General features: G+C 51.1%; 1 protein-coding gene and 1 long non-coding RNA gene across 4 annotated transcripts; one reads left to right on the top strand and one right to left on the bottom strand.

Annotated features, from left to right (window-relative positions):
- Nucleotides 1–237: 237 nt before the first annotated feature.
- LOC144312113 (uncharacterized) lies at nt 238–5,884 on the top strand. Of its 2 annotated transcripts, none has more exons than XR_013377553.1 (6): nt 238–317; nt 761–823; nt 942–2,389; nt 2,893–3,144; nt 3,627–3,806; nt 5,589–5,884. It is a non-coding gene; the product is annotated as an uncharacterized LOC144312113 (long non-coding RNA). The 2 variants fall into 2 exon arrangements; XR_013377552.1 differs by having other exon boundaries at nt 246–317; nt 3,627–3,796.
- Nucleotides 5,885–6,987: 1,103 nt separating this feature from the next.
- Nucleotides 6,988–12,545, bottom strand: IRF2BP2 (interferon regulatory factor 2 binding protein 2). Of its 2 annotated transcripts, none has more exons than XM_077894456.1 (2): nt 11,391–12,545; nt 6,988–10,737 (listed from the first exon to the last, which is right to left on the bottom strand). In XM_077894456.1, the coding sequence occupies exons 1-2, from the start codon at nt 12,403–12,405 to the stop codon at nt 10,022–10,024; spliced, it is 1,731 nt and encodes a 576-aa protein (XP_077750582.1). In that variant the 5' UTR covers nt 12,406–12,545; the 3' UTR covers nt 6,988–10,021. The 2 variants fall into 2 exon arrangements, with proteins under 2 accessions (XP_077750582.1, XP_077750581.1); XM_077894455.1 differs by having other exon boundaries at nt 11,343–12,544.
- Between the last annotated feature and the right edge of the window lie 3,656 nt (nt 12,546–16,201).

Here is a 16,201-nt window from a genome sequence, read left to right as displayed (position 1 = left end):
AAAAGCCTGCATTAGGTCCAGGAGCTAGGTGGTGGGGGGAGGAAGTGAACCAATGAGGGGATGCAAGCAGGGCTACACCCCCATAGGAGGTGATTCTCCTCCTGGGGGACTTTTCCTCTTGATCTCTCAACGCTTGCCTGTGCCATCTCCCTTCTTTCTTCAGTGCTTGCAATTTGTCCTCCTCCACGAAGAGCTCCGACTCTACTCATTCCATCGAAGCCCCCAACCTCTCTGCCAACACACAGCTGAGTGACCCCCTGGCTCAGTCTGGTCACAGCTGACACTCCACTCAGGCAAGGGGTGTCGTGGAGACTCGGGTGAGTTCTTTCCAGGGCCACAGATGTGTGGGGTTCAGGAGCTCCCAAAGGCTTACTTCTGGGGGTAAAGACCCACGTGCAGAGAAGTGTGATATGCAAGAAAATGAAACTTTTTTTTTCTTTTTTACAAATTTAACATTTTTACTGAGGTTAAAAAAAAAATCAGTGGTGTGCTTTTCTTTTTCAACAGACATCTTTTTTTCATTGATTATTTTAAAAGCCACAATACGCTCCAACGTGTCCTCCCCCTCCGCCTCCCCACCTCACCAGGAGGCAAATACTACCCCTGCCTTTAGAGCCATCTGGGTGGGGACTTGGGTGAGCCAGTTTGGTGGTTTATGGGGTAGCTGGCCCTTCAGTACATAAGTCTGAGCATAGAAACTTTTAAGAGAAGTATTTGTTTCCTTCATCTGTGGTCCGTATCTTTATTTTATTTCCAATAGAACTATACATCCCCCAAGGTGATGCTACCTTCAGGAATCCTCAGCTGTTAGGCTTTACACTGGGTGAGTGTCCTAGGTACAGGATTCTAGCCAGAGGCACGATGCATCTTCTATGATGACAGCAGGGGGAGCCCCTTCTCTCCAGTGTTTCAAGGCTGTTTTCTGTTTCCCCCTTTGATAGGATAACCAAGAATCTGTATTTTTAGTGGTACACATTCACTGCGCTCAAGTCACTAGCTGGTATCATACACACCCAGTGCTTTCTCACGTCTGGCTGATAGATGAAACTCAAAAAGCTGTCATTGAGACAGTCCAGTTTGATCTCTGTGCCCGTGCCCCTACTAAGGTAAATATATGGTAATTTAATAATGATGATGATGATGATGATGATGATGATGATGATGATTGTAGACAGAAGCACAAAGCTTAATTGAATTACTTGAAACGGCCACACAAAGCCCAAGGGCATCTGGAGATTTCCTGACCTATATTCCAGTGTCATGTATCTGGCTCAGAACTGGACAGTCCCGAGACATGTTCTCATAAAGCCTCTCAAAGATCTTTGTGAAGGGGCCAAGCAGGTGATTCAAGTGCTGCCTTGTCAAGAGTGACAGTCACAGGAAAAAAAGCAAAACCAGCTTCCTAGGAACCCAGATGCAACCGGAGAAGCCTTCTGAGTTCCTTGATAAAATATATAAGAAGAGGACTGCTTTGTAGGAATTCATCCGGAGCCGCTCAAATGTTTTTGTGCCTGATGTCTGGAAAGAAATATACGTCGGCGAAGGAAGGCTTTTGCTAGACTCGTGCCTAGGTATTCTCAAGCCTGGAGCACGGCTTTATTTTCTTTTATTTTTTTTAGGTTCCCATCCGTCAACTGCAATCACTTTTAAACAATGACTAAAACTATGAACACAGTCCACAGTGAGGCTCCTCAGCCCCCACTCCAAGGCTGGGAACAAATGGCATTTCAGTGTCATTTTTTTTTTTTTTTTAAAGAATGGGGGCCACGCTTCTTGCATTTTTTTGAGATGTTACTGCAGAGTATTAGATTTAATAATTAACAAAAATGAGAAGTGAACGAATCGCGCGGCACCTCAAGAGCCCAGTGCTACTCTGATGGGAGAAAAAAACTGCTGTTCTAATTGAAGGAAAGGTTTCTCTATAAAATAAAGCAACTCCCTGTTAGGCAGTCCGTCGTTACAGTACTGTATTTGACTGTAGTACCCATATGGGCATGTCCTGAGGTCCGCTTAGTAAACACATTTTTCCTGGACACGCACGGTGCATCGGTGTGCTTGCCCCAAAGACAGATGCCCCTTAAATATGAGTGTTTACTCCACCAGCATGGAACATTTGCCTTATTTTAGCCACAGTCTTAAAAAAAAAAAAAAAAAAAAAAGGCAGCATCATGATTTCCAAAAAGGGAGTGACATTTGGGGCAGCTCTTGTCATGCGCCCTCCCCAGCTTAGCAGATCCGCCCAGGACAGCCGCGCCGCGCGTCAGGGACCCTCGCGGCGGCGGCCAAGGCCCTTGCTGACGCGCGGCCGGTCTTTTCTGGGCAGCGGGGGGCTCGCCACACCCCGCCCCCGGCCGGAGCCAGACCTTTACTTTATTTGGTTCACTACGCGGTAACCAGCGCGGAGCGCGCCGCCGGGGACGCACGCGGGCCGGGGCGCGCGCACAGCCCTCGCGGGCACGCGGGCGGGGGCGCGGGCGGGGACGGGGGCGGGGGCGCGGGCGGGGGCGGGGCGAGGGCGCGGGGGGGGCGCGGCTCCTCGCTAATTACAGGCGCGCGGCCGGCTCGCTGGCGGGAGCGGGAGCGGGAGCGGGGGCCGGAGCGGGAGCCGGAGCGGGGGCGGGAGCCGGAGCGGGAGCGGGGCGCAGCCGCCGCCGCCCGGGGCCGGTCCCTCGTCCCCGCTCCACGTGCGCCGCCTGCCCGGGCACAAGTTCTGGAATAAATAAACACGGGCGCGGCGTGAGTCAGGGTGCCGCGCTGGAGACCGCAGCGAGGTCTCCTCGGGGGCGCAGGCCCTGACGCAGGCTGCCGGAGGGGCAGGGCGCCTCCTCCCCTTTCCTTCCCCTCCAGTAAACACGGCTTGGCAGCGCTGGCGGCTGTTTTCTTTCTTTGCAGAAACGCCACCGTGAGCCACGATCAAAAAAAAAAAAAAAAAAAAAAAAAGTAAAAAAAAGAAAAAGCTACCATTTGACGATTCTGATCTGGCCCCGATGTTTTCCAACGGCCTCTGGGTTTGTAAGAAGATACGGAGGTCCCGAAGCCCCTTTCCTGCGTGACGGTTGCAGGCTGCGCGTAAAGAGTTTCTCGCGTGCAAGCCCTGAGGACTCCGGACCGTGTTCCCGTGCTGGAGTCCTACCGAGCTTCCAGGTAAAAGTTCTAGAAAGAGGCTCAGTCCTCCACGTGAGAATTTAGCCCTAACTGCACTTTCCGAACTCGTGCCAGGAAACCACCGCGTGCTTGCCTTTCCTCCCCCAGGGCTCGTAATTAAGCGCACTGACATCCCTTCCCTATCTGTGGAATTGTCCTTAAGCTCCAAGAAAGCTGGGCCCTAGACGCTCAGCTGTTCAAAGCCTAGAGTGATATGCCTACTTACTAGGTGTCAAGTAAGAACGGTGACAACCCATATGGTGCTTATTAAGAGAAGAGTATTCCAAAACTTCTTTAATGACTGTGACCTTCCTGTGAAATTCTGATTTCAGATGTATATGGGTTACAATAAATCTTTATCTTTTATCGAAAAAAAAAAAAAAAAGCTAATGGGTTGGCTGTTGGGAGGCAGAAATAACAGAACGGAGGTAAGAGGCTTTTAGACTGGGCTAAGGCTCAGGACGCCTGTTTCTATTTTGCAGCACACATAGTCTCTCTCTCAGGCTTTGGAGAACACGAGAGGCCCCAAACCAAGACTGTGCAACAAAATGCTGATTGATCCAGACCCAGACCATCCCTACTCCTACAATTCACTTTTCTGCAGAACTCTTACTGGTGTGGCTAGTACTTCAAAATCATACAATGAAAGAAGGTAAACCTCGGTAAATCTGAAGCTCTTTTAATAAACTCTTATGACACATTAAACTTACTTTTAATAAACTCTATACCTTAAAATAAATTTAGGGGAATGCCTGGGTGGCTCAGGGCATGATCCTGGGGTCCTGGGATCGAGTTCCACATTGGTTCTGTGAGGAGCCTGCTTCTCCCTCTGTCTGTGTCTCTCATGAATAGATAAATACAATTTTTAAAAAATAAATTAAGGCCCTGAGTTCTGATGAAATGCTTCTGAACTTATTTTTTCCAAAATAGCCACATTTACAGTTCAAAGTATCCGATTTGAACTCATGGTAAAGAGATTTTCCAAAAGGCAGAGAAATATGCAATGATCCAAATATTTATCTGCTGAACTTGCTACCTGAGTACCTACACAACAAAATGTGACTCCTTGGTTGTGCATGATGCCTGTCCCCTCATGTGCATCCTAATGTCAACTGGTAGTAGTGACATAAAGAATGACATAGGGGCACCTGAGAGGTTCAGTCCGCTAAGCTTCTGCCCTTGGCTCGGGTCACGATCCTGGGGTCCTGGGATCAAGTCCCAAGTTGGGCTCCGAGCTCAGTGGAGAGCCTGCTTCTCCTGCTTCTCCCCACTTGTGCTCTCTCGCTATCTCTGCCTCTCTCTCTCTCTCTCACATAAATAAACAACACCTTAAAAAAAAAAAAAGTGAAATAGTCATTGGTTAAAAAAAAAAAAGAATGAAATACTTCTAAAGTCCATTCAAAAGACGAGATCAACCAGTGCATCGATGCTTCCAATTTAAAGTAGGAATCCTGTAGTCTTTTATCCAGACCTTGTCTGACCTAAAAGAAAATCACCTCCTAGAGGATTTTCATGGCTGACTTTGTGATAAACTTGATGTGCACTGAAGACTCATTTTACTAAGACTTTGAGTTTTAAAGAGCTACATTTCTTTCAAAGCATTATTTAAGTCTCTATTATAGAAGAAATTGTTTATCACCATTCTAAAAAGTTTGTTCTATTAAGATTTTACTCAGTTGTTTCGCAGAACCAAAATAAAAGAGTAGCTTTAAGACGAATATCCACATGATTCTAAAATTGATTTTGCCTATAGCATACTTTCTTGCCCTAATACCTTTTCTGTAGCTTGTAAGGGTTGTTTTATGCTGCTTAGTGCCATACCGAAGCACCCAGTATTCTGTGATAAAGATCAGTGCAAATACAGATTCTGTACTCTATCACTTAAAAAAAATACATTATCTCTCAATTTTAAAAAGGGAAGCTGTTTTAAAATCAAGCATGTGAAGTTGTACTGACACAGGGAAGGAGCAGGCAACAGCAGACTAATGGGTTAAAACAAAATCCACTGTTAAATTAGGTACGAATTAGTTAACAGTAAATAGGGATGGTGTGGATATCCCTCATTAAGGATTTATCTGGGGATTATTAGAGAAATCCACAGATAATCCACAAATCAGTCACTTTCTACCTTCCAACCTCTGAATTTACAAATTGATTTTTTGTATATTTTTGTGCCTTTGAAATTACTGCCTGGGGTTCCTAACTGGAGGAAAAATGTAGGCTATCAACAGAAACAACCATGAAGGCTCTAGATTACTGATAATCTGGGAAGCCACATGGTAATTTCTATTTGATCATAATCAGTACTGTTGCTGTTAGAGGCCCAGCCAGTAGCACTGAAAGAGTTAAATAGCATCCCCCACCCCACCTCTCACTTCTAGAACCCCAGATGATGAAGTAGGTAAATATGTATTCCATTCATTGGTTTCTTTGGTCTGTGACAGAGGGAAGGCGTGTCTTCTCACACTGTTCCCTATGAAGAAAAGGCGAGCAAATGAGGGTGACTCAGGACTTCTAGTGGCCTACACGCGACTGAACATTTTTCTGAATGATTCCACGTATACACTTTGGAATTAGGAAGAGAAACATTTTACTCTTCACTAACCAAATAAAACCATCTATAAATCATATGCAAAACAACTTTGAGTAACGAGGGACTTAAGTCTAGGAATTGAAGAGTTCTGTATTTTCCCTTTAACTTTTTCCCTCCTTTGGGAAATAAACAAAGACATCTGCCACATCAAGAGTCTGTTTTTTTTTTTTTGTTTTTTTTTTTTAAACTGGAAACTGAATGCAATCCTTAAGGTTTACTTTGGGAAGAGATTTTGAAATCTTAATAAATGACTTTTGCAAGCTGCAGTCTTTTAAATTTTCCTAAAAATAAAATTTAGCATTCTTAAGTTTAAAAAAGTGGGCAGTTCGACATTTCTTTTAACCTGATTACTAAATGAAACATCGTGTTGTATATCATAAGCTATAATTAACTTATTAAGAATAGTTTCTTGAAAACTGCCTTAAGCAGGCTACTAGTAAAAAAAAATTGACACACACGTAGCGATGGGTCCCCCAAGTTCCCAGACCACCCCTGCTGAAAATATATTGTTACACATTAACTGTTACTGTTTAATTTAAAACACATAGTCTGTGTGTACCCTATCCTGAGTCTTTGTCAGGTCCACAACTTCCTTTCTAGAAGTCGGCCAAGCCACTGATCAATAAAATGAGTAAAGGCTGCAAAACATCTAGGAACTGTCTTACGATGTCTTGCAAATGCGTCCTGGTGCTTTGCACGTCTTCTTATTTATAAATTTGCGTTTCGGGACATCGAGAAACCTTACACCTGGCTTTCGCCCTGACTTTATTCCAAAACTTTCCAAAAGGTAGGCTGCTTTCCCTCTTTTGTCTTCCACACATTTCACACAGCTCAACATGGCTGTTTCATTCCAAAGCTTTCCAGAGAGCAGCTCCGAGTCTCGATAGCCTTTGCAGCGTTGTCAGGATCTTTTCCGTCCAGTCTACAATTGCAGAGTGGCTGGCTCTACTGCAAGTTGAAAAATAAACAAGTGCTTTCTAGCTGTACTTTGTTCAGCTCTTCTCTTTATCTGTTTCCCTTATCCAGCTGCCCTTTCCCCCAGTCCCTAGCACTTTTATTTTTTTCCTCCCCCCCCCCCCAACCATCAGTTGCCTTTTTGTTCTGTGTCTTTTATCTCCTGTTCTTCTCCTGCTGTTCCAGGCAAACCCCAACCCCAAACCCACACATCCTTTGGTCACGTTGCCATTAGTGATTAAAACAATAGCCATTCTGAGCTTACTTTAAAAAATTAAAAAAGGCCTCAGAAAATGTTCAGTGCTGCCAATTTTATTTTTATTTAATGCTAAAAGTTAAAGAAAAAAAAAAGTACTGTAAATCTGACAAATGACAGAATGCAGGTGATTTTTCCATAGCGTGATTTTAAAATATAATAATGTTGGTATCTGAGATTACACTCACTTCAGCTGACATGAGTTTCATCATATATAGAAAAAGTATCACCTTCAACTTAAAAAAAAAAAGTAAAGGTTAAAAGGTGGCACACTTTAAAAATACTTGGTGGCCAAGGAAAGGTATATAGTAAAAGTTGTAAACCGTGTGAACGTTCTCATAACTTTTAATGTGAGGCCACATGAAAGACAGTACATCTGTTAAATTCTGTAAGTTGTTAAAGCAAAAAAGGGAAAGCTTCAACACCCCATCCCCTAATATTTTGAGTATGAAAAGCACAGCTGAAATATTTAGGATCTGAAATCTGATACTGCCCACGTACAGTAAGTAGCTTTCTGACATTTTTATCCAGCTGTGGAGAATCTCTGCACTGTCATCAGGTACAACCAAAGATCAAGCCCATGTCCCAGCGTTAACTTTTTAACTTAAGAGAATGCCAGAAAAATAACCCAGATCAACATTTTACAGCTGCAAGCCTTCCACGAAGGCCACCCAAGGGCCAGGTGGATTCATGCAGACCTCCTTTTTTTTTAATGGGAGCAACCTCAATTCTCAGCCCTTTAAAGCTATTCCTGTTCTCCCCCCCTCCCTCCCTAAACACCAGCACAGAGAAACCGTAGGTTGTCTTTTCCACAGCTGGATAGACTTATTCAAAACAGCAGGATGGTTCTTTGTTAATCTTTTTTTGGCAAGCTTATCTGTATTAAGATTGCAAAGCATACAGATAGCTACCACAAATTAGGTCAAATAACTGATCAACTTGCAAAATCTATGAGGTCAAATTCCAGTTTATAATAAAGTGCTTAGATACACATTTATATAACAAACCGTAATTGTTGAATTCTTTACAAATGTCTTTATGGGCGTGTAAAATCGACTCTGTGTTTCTGCATGTGTGCATTTACATAAGAGAAACCAGTCTGATCTGAGTCATAGATGCGCCAATTAAAAAAAAAAAAAAGTGTAACAACAAACTGGTTAATCATGCAAGTCTGTTTGTAATATAACAATGACCGGTAACATGAATTTGCACAGCATTAATAATAAGTGCACTCATTAAAAACACACACAAAAAAATACTGTATTTGGTGCAGTATCTGATTTTCAAGTGTTAATAACTCGACCATTAAAAAATATTTGAGCAATTTAAAAAAGACAAAAACGTAACTAAAAAAGAATCCAAAGAGGATAATAATCTCTATCTTCAAATTAGAATAGAAGCTAGGTCGTAAACAATACACTTAAGTTGTAGACCTTGAAGCCATGATTCAGCCTAATTATAGGGCCAAGTTACAAACACCTGAACATAAAAGGATATAAAATAGTGTTCCTGTCAATGTTAAATTGTAACAGCACAAAAGAAAAACCAGTATCATTGTGAGACAACTATTTCTAATAACAGATGATTTATTGGTTTAAAAAAAATCATTTTACTGATGCAAAATAGTGATCAAAGAAATTAGTTTACAAAAGGTTTCTAAGAATAGTTTGAGAGGTGGGGCGCCTGCCTATTATTAAAACCCTTTCTTTAATTTTCACTAGTTTATCATTTTTTTTTTTTTTTCCAGAAGAACAGTATTATTCACTTGGTATTTCAAACACACATAAGAAGGAAATTACAGGTTTCCTCCACCCCCATCTGGGCTGTCACTGATATGCCCACGGGCAGTCCTGGCAGCACCATGCGCCGTTACTGTCATTGTACCATACTGTATTTAGCACTCACTAGAAACAGGGTGTAGGTGATAGTACCAACAGCAATAGCACTACAGGTAAATGATAAAAACAAAACAAAACACAAAACAGAAATGAAACCAATCCCACAATCTCCAAGTTCACCTGAACTGTAACTTCTCTTGCAACTCTTTTCAAAGGAAAAGACACCACCAACAACAAACAGAGCTCTAGGGTGTTTAAAAAGATAAAGTGGCGCTGCAGAGCCAGGCTCTGTTCAAAGATGGCAGTGCCATCTTGTACACACCACCATCCATTATCACCGCCTTCAGTCACTGAATTGTGTATTATGTAACCAACTAGCATGCAGCATTGTAATCTTACAACTGATCACGTGGTCAGTGAACAGTGGTCAACTTTGCCTTTAAAAAAAAAAAAAAAATCCCCCCCCCCCCCAAACCACACAGTCCTGAAAATCTCTCAGCAGCAACTCTCAGGCAGTCAATACCCCAACAACTGAACTTTCAGAACAAAATAGATAAAAGATTCAAAATCTATTTTCCTACTACTCTGAGAGGACAATGTTTTGGGGTAAACTTGGTGATATTTCTCAGTGGCATGCCACCCACTTCACAACAGTGCCCCCTTGGCTCCTTCCCTTTCCTTCTCCACCAACTGGCCTCCAGCCTGAGAAAGGGGCCAGCATTAAGGAATAACAGACAGTAAGGCAATCTTACAATGTCAGAAAATGTATTTGGCTTTTTTTTTTTTTCTTTTTAAAAGAAGTGCATACAAATACAGCTAGAAGCATTTCGGATTTGCCAAGTGCTCTAAAAAAGCAGCGCAAGTCACAGCCTACATTGAACGGTAACTGTCACCAGGATAATAAAGCACAAAGATATGCTAATAACATTAACAAAAGAAGAAAATGCCTTTATAAGTACATACCTTTTGTCGTCAAAAAAAAAATATAGAAACACAATGTATTCAAAAAAAAATCAAAATTATACAGCCATGTTTATGAAGTCTACATTTCCCTTGTCTTGGATATATATATATATATATATATATATGCACATATATATATATATATGAGTGTGTGTGTGTATATATATGTATATATGTATATATACATATATATATATATATATATGGAGATATATACACAATTCAAGCAGTTTTAGTTAAGGGTAATCATTGGGTTTTTCTGAAACCGGAAAGTCACGAGTCTCTCTCTTTTTTCACTTTCACATCTCCAGCAAGGATGGTTGCAATTTCCCCTTGCATAAAGGCCCAGGGGACATTGGAGCCCACAAGAGGGCATTTTTCCCCACTGGGACAATAGACCTCTCCACTAGCTCCCTGCTGTTTGATGCTTTGTCTGGAGCAAGGGAAGCAGAACTTGTGCGAAGGGACAGACGGGCACTGCACAAAGTGGGTGTCCTCCAGCCGCTCGTGGCAGAGGGTGCAGCATAGAGGGGCGCTGGCTGCCAGAGAAGAGTCTGGGAGGCTGGCAGGGTGCACTGGCTCCAGTCCTCCTGTGTTGCCTGCCCCCTGGCCCCCCACCTCTCTGGGGCCTAGCCTTCTTTGGTTCATAGAGGACGGAGAGGGTGGACTGCTGCTATTCCTCCTGGTGGTGGAGTGAACCTGGTTGGCATCTTTTGAGGCATGACTGCCCCCTGCATTGTCTGCTACTAAGATCAGGGCTGCCATGGGCGACTGGCCGTTCTGAGCCGCTTCAGGCGGTGTGGTCCGGTTGGAATGAGGTGAGGCAGTGGGTGGTGGTGGAGACACAAAAGAGGATGTAGGAGTAATGGGGATCTTGAGCCCTTCGGTGGGTGTGGACAGCCATGGCTGTGCCTCTCCATTGATCTTAGGGGGGCCGACTTCACCTTCTGGTTCTGGCGAAGGCTTTCTCTTCCTTGCTGTTCTGGCAACTGAGAAGGGGGAGAAAAGAAAACAGTAAACGGATGTGCACTGAAAAGGACCTTTCTTTCACGAACACAAAACAAGATCCGCTAAAGAATTTCTATTCTCCCCAAGCCCCTATATAAAAATCTCACTCAGGAGTTTCAAGTGCACGTGCAACTCCCAACACTTAGGACTCACGGGGCTCTCAGGCGGTATTTGAAAATAAGCCACAGAACGCAGCACCGCAGTGACAGCCTGTTTTTACACATGCACGCACGCACGTCCGCCCCGTCCGCCCCGTACCTACACGTGGAACCCGCGCATTCAATTGCTAACGGCCCCCAGCAAGGTAAAGGGTGGCTGGTGCCCTCCCGCTCCCACCCAAGAATGTGCTGGGAAAGGAAAACCCTGTGTCAGTGCCTATCAGCCCAGTCTGACTCATCTCTGTTATGCTGCTTCAGCACATGAACACGTTGCCACTAAGCACTGGTTCCGCCTCGGGCAGATCAGGAAGTTGGGTGTTTGTTGTTTCTGGGCTGGGGTTGAGCGGCGAATGGCAAGAGCACCCCCTCCGCTGTTCGGCTCCCCCGCTCGCCCCCTAGGTCCCCTCGCACTCCGCAGCCGCCCCTACCTGCTTTAGACCCGTTGGCCCCGTTGGCCTCGAAACCCAACAACCTGCCTGCAGTCAGGGCCGGCTCCTTCTTAAACTTGCTCTCGAAGGGCCCCGAGTGGCCGTGCTGGTGCAGCGCCAGCAGCGTGTCTCGCACGGTCTTGGGCCTGTTGACCCAGTCCTGCTCCCCGGGCCCGCGGCCTTTGCCCGCGCCCTCGGCTCCCAGCTCGGTGGCCCCGGCCGCGCCGGCCAGGCCGTCGGCGGCGCCGCGGTGCGAGGGCGGCGGCGGCGGCGGCGGCGGCTGCTTCTCCTTGGCCACCGCCTCGCGCGGCTCGTGCTCCGCGGCCGCGCTGCTCGACACGGACGCCGGCCGCTTGTGCGAGCTCAGTTCGGCGGGCTGCGCCGAGCCCAGGCCGGCGGCCGCGGCCCCGGACACGGCGGCCAGCGAGGCGGCGGCGCGGCCGCTGAGGCCGAGCGCGGCGGGCAGCGGCGTGGCCGAGCCGTTCATGAGCGGCACCAGGGTGGGCGGCACGGCGTGGCCGCGCCGCGGGTTCGGGCTCTGGCGGTTCAGCTCCGGGGGCTCCTCCAGCTTGGAGAAGCCGTTGGGCACCAGGATGCCGTTCACGGGCGGCGGCTGCGGCGTCGGCGGCTGGGCCAGGCCCGCGGCCGGGCGGCTGCCGCCGAAGTCGGAGGCGAGGCGCGGGGGCCGCTCGGCGGCGGCCGCCAGCGGGTAGCGCTCCAGGGCCTGCGGGGCGCGCGGGGCGGCCTCGGGGCCGCCGTGGCCCAGCTGCTGCTGCTGCTGCTGCAGGAGGATGTCCTTGGCCGACAGCGGCGGCGGCTTGGCGGCGGCGGGGGCCGCGGCGCCGGGCGGGGAGCGGCCCTCCGGGAAGCAGCCGTGCGCCCGCTTGAGCTGCCGCGCCGTCTCGATGACGAACTCGACGCGGTCGGCGCCCTCGTAGTTGACGCAGCCGCGGCACACGGGCTCGGTGAAGTCCCAGATCATGGCCCAGGGCATGCGGGGCAGGTCACACAGGTAGCACGACTGCCGCCGGGAAGCGGCCGCCACCGCCACCGCCGCGGCCATGTCCGAGGAGCCCGCGGCGCTGGAGGTGGAGGCGGAGGAGGAGGCGGAGGCGGAGGCGGAGGAGGGGGCGCCGCCGCTCCCCGCCGGCACCACGCGCGCCCTCCGCCCCCCCCAACCCCGCGTCTCTCCCACCAGCGGCGGCGGCGGCCGCAGAGGCGGCGGCGGCGGCGGCAAAGCCCGCGAAGGCTCGGCGCCCGCGCAGCGCCCCCGGGGCACGAGGGGCGGCGGGCGCGGGGCGAGGGGCTGCAGCCGCGGCAGCACGTCCCCCCGGCCGGCTCGGGCTCGGGCGCGGGCGCTGGCGGGCGGCGGCGCGGCGCGGCGCGGCGGGCGCGGCGGCGGCGGCGGCGGCGGCGGCGGCGGCGGCGGCGGCGGGAGCTCGGCCGGGGCCGCGGCCGGCCTCCAGACCGGAGCGAAGACGGGCCGCGCGGGCGCGGGGGAGCGCAGCAGGTCGCGGCGGCGGCCGGCGCGGAGTGCAGGGCGGGGGGCGGGGAGGCCGGGGGGGCGGGGGGCGGGGGGCGGCCGCCGGGGCAGGCTCAGCCCGAGCGGCGGGTCATGCCGCGCCGAGGCAGCGGCCGGACGGCGTGGAGCACGGGCGCGGCGCGGGCCCCGGGTCGCTCCGCTGTTCCCTCACAGCTCCTGGCGTCGCCGCTCTCCAGCACCCGCGTCAGCGCCCAGCCCGCCTCAGCTCCGCCGCCACCGTCGCTGCTGCTGCTGCTGCCGCCGCGGCCGCTCCACTTCTACAGACTTGATTCTTCGACAGCCTCGCACCGCGCCTGCGCGGGCCCCCTCCCCTCGCGCGCGCGGGCGCGGGCGCGGGCGCGAGCGCGCGCCCGTCCTCCCCCGCGCTCGCGCCCTCCCCCGCCCCCTCCTGCCCTGCGCAGGGAGAGCGGGCGCTGCCGGGAGAGCCGGCTCCGCGCCGCCCGCGCCGCCAGCCGTGTCCCTGGCGGCTCACTTCCCTGCGGCCGCTCGGCTGCCTCCACTACTCGGTCACCCTCCCTGCCCTCCGGAACGTTTGGGCCGAACGCGGCTTCCCGCTCGTGTTTCTAAGAGCAAGGCCGCTCTGATTCGGGGCCGTCGGCCTCTTGAGGGTGGGGATTTTCAATCTAGCGTGGTTCACAGTTTTGGTGCTTTTAAGGAGTTACACTCGAGCGCCACGAAGTGCTTTCACACTCGCACCGGCCTGGGAAAGGACACACGCGCCGGCGCTGCCCTCCAGCTTTACTAGCAGAGGCGGCTGGCCCTGCCCACGCCTGGGAGCGCGTGCACACGCCGCTCGGCGGACCCCCCGCCCCCACGGCGGGCACCGAGGCCTCCCGGCGGCGCCGGCCCACCCGACCGCCCTAGGGAGAACCGCGCGGCGGGCGCGTGACGTGGGCGCGGAGCCGCGGGCCCGCGTGCGCCGCCGCCGCCCAGTGCGCACGCTCCGCGCGGACGTGACTCGGCGCGGCTGGCCCGGGCTGCCTCACTGAAGGAACGCGCGCTCCGGGGATCCGGGGGTCCGGGGGTCCGGGGGTCCGGGGGTCCGGGGGTCCGGGGATCCGGGGTCTACGGCCAGCGCGGCCGCGTCACTGCGCAGCTCCGCCCCCTCCGCCGGCCGTGGGCCTCCAGGCCCCGCCCCCGGGGCCGAGCTCGGAGCCGCGGGGGCGCGGGGCGCGGGCGCCGGGTCCCCGCCGGCCGTGGCGGTGGCGGTGGCGGCGGCGGTGGCGGTGGCCGCAGGGGCGCGGGGCTGAGCCGTCGGCGGAAGTCCCCGGCGCCGCTGGGGGGCGGGACGGACGGCGCGGCCCGGGCCGGCGGGGGCTCGGCCGGCGGGGGCTCACCCGGCTGGCGCGAAGGCGGGGTCGCTCTGCCACGGCCCGCGGCCGCAGGCGGCGCCCGGACTGAAGTGAGCGCCCGAGCTTCACACTTTTATCGGGAGGAGGAGCTGGTGTGTGTTATGGTAAATCACTCCTGGCTGGTCCTTAGTCTTCCTAGTAGACGCGGGCTTAGTCACTCCCGTTTGGGGACCAGACACTTCAGCTCGGTAAGGGCGGCCCTTTGGAGTTTCCTTTGTTGGAAAACAGGCCCACATCTCTCCCAGAGACTGGAAGGGGCTGGTTAAGTGTGGGAAGAGCAGGGTACTAATTATATTATCTTTCCTACAACTGGATTGGTAGGTTGGAGAGAGAGAAAAAAAATCCTGCTGACGTTTCCCTCTAGTTGTTGCTATTGAAAATGCCAGGTTGCTTCAAAGGATTAACCACAAGGAAGAGGAAAAACACCCTCAGAGAAACAGTGGAGGGAGCTGCTTAAAGCACATGAAGAAACCTGTTGGAAAGTGGCACAGACAACGTAATGCCAGACCTAAATGTGTTCACAGGCCAACCCTGCGTGTCTTCTCTTGGGGATTTCCAGAGAAGGTGTACTTGCCATAAAGGTCTCCCCATCTGTTCCGGGGTCTTGCTTGCCGTTGCAATCCTGCCTCAGCCTCTTCTTGCTGGGAGAGTTGGGCCTGCCCAGATACCCTCCCTGCCGGTGGGCTTGGGCACTCCTCGTGGTACCTGCTGTCTGGAACCTCTTTTAGGACCCTGTGCCTCTGGTCACTCTCCGTGGAGACCCTGGGCCGCTCATTGTAGCACATGACTTCCCAGGCCACTGCCCAGAGTGGGCAAGGTCCCGCCTTTGCGCTGCAGAGAGATGAGCCATCTGAACACCCCCGAGAGATGGCCCCCACTAGGCAATGACTGGAACATTTAAACCGCCACCACCACCACCCTGTGTTGGAGCCATGGCCTAATTATACTCATTTACCTGCAAGCTGGTACTGTATGTAATGCCCTCAAGGGAAAGCCTGCCGTTCCATCCCAAAATAGAAATTCTGAGATACAAATTCTGCCTCGAGAGGGACTAAGGAAGGATTTTTGTAGAACAGAGCTTTTCTTCTCCAAGTGAAGGGCATTTCCTTTTTATTTTACACTAGGACCTGAATGTCGAAACCATGTTGTTGTAACTTCCCTAATGAAATGCCTGCTGGAGAATGGAAAGGCTATTTTAGTTCTGGTCTCTCTTGCCATAAAAGGCTCCGGAATCAAGGGGGTTAAGGCTGGCCCTGGAACCGGGGCAGCTATTCCTTATATTGTATCAAAAGTCTTTCATGCTGCCTGGCCTTTCATGTAGCTCTGAAGCAGCTTTATCGATCTATGCTAAGTAAACATAGCTTTGTTTTCGTCTTCCACCCTCCGCCCTCCCTCCCGGCACAGACTGGAGTTGGATCCCTTCCAAAGCGGCTGCTGCAGCAGCTCCAGCCGCCTCCTCCACACACAGAAGCAGGGTTTCTAGGGTGAGGCAATGCGTCTGCAATTCGCAGAGACAAGGCAGGAATTGTAATTGTAGTTCATCATGTGATGACTTATGAAAGAGGAAGTTGGTATGTTTTAGTCACGTAGACCCTGCCCTCTTGCTTAAGGCTGCAGGTCCTTTGAGAAGAGCATTATGATAATCTTTGCCATCCAGAGTCAAGGTTACCAGGTTGGCTGGCTGCAGGGTGCTCCTGTACATTCGGACATGGACAGGCAGGTGGATGCTGCATGACGGGTTGGTGGGGCAGTGGCTTGAGGCTGGCTTTTAACCAGAACACTGAAGTGCTGCAATTTGGTCTTAAGAACTAAAGGAAATATTCTTTGGGGAACACTTCTGCTGAGGTTAGATGAAGCAACAGTCCTTTCTAGCTCTAATTTTTAAGATTTTTTTTCTTTTTAAAGTAAAAACCACAGTTGAGCAAAAGGAAAGCCGCTCTGTATGATACCATCAAAAAGAAGGA

This window comes from Canis aureus, chromosome 4, assembly GCF_053574225.1.
Source record: "Canis aureus isolate CA01 chromosome 4, VMU_Caureus_v.1.0, whole genome shotgun sequence".
NCBI lineage: Eukaryota > Metazoa > Chordata > Mammalia > Carnivora > Canidae > Canis > Canis aureus.
The sequence above is the reverse complement of the archived record's forward strand: the minus strand, read 5'-3'. Positions and strand labels throughout refer to the sequence as shown.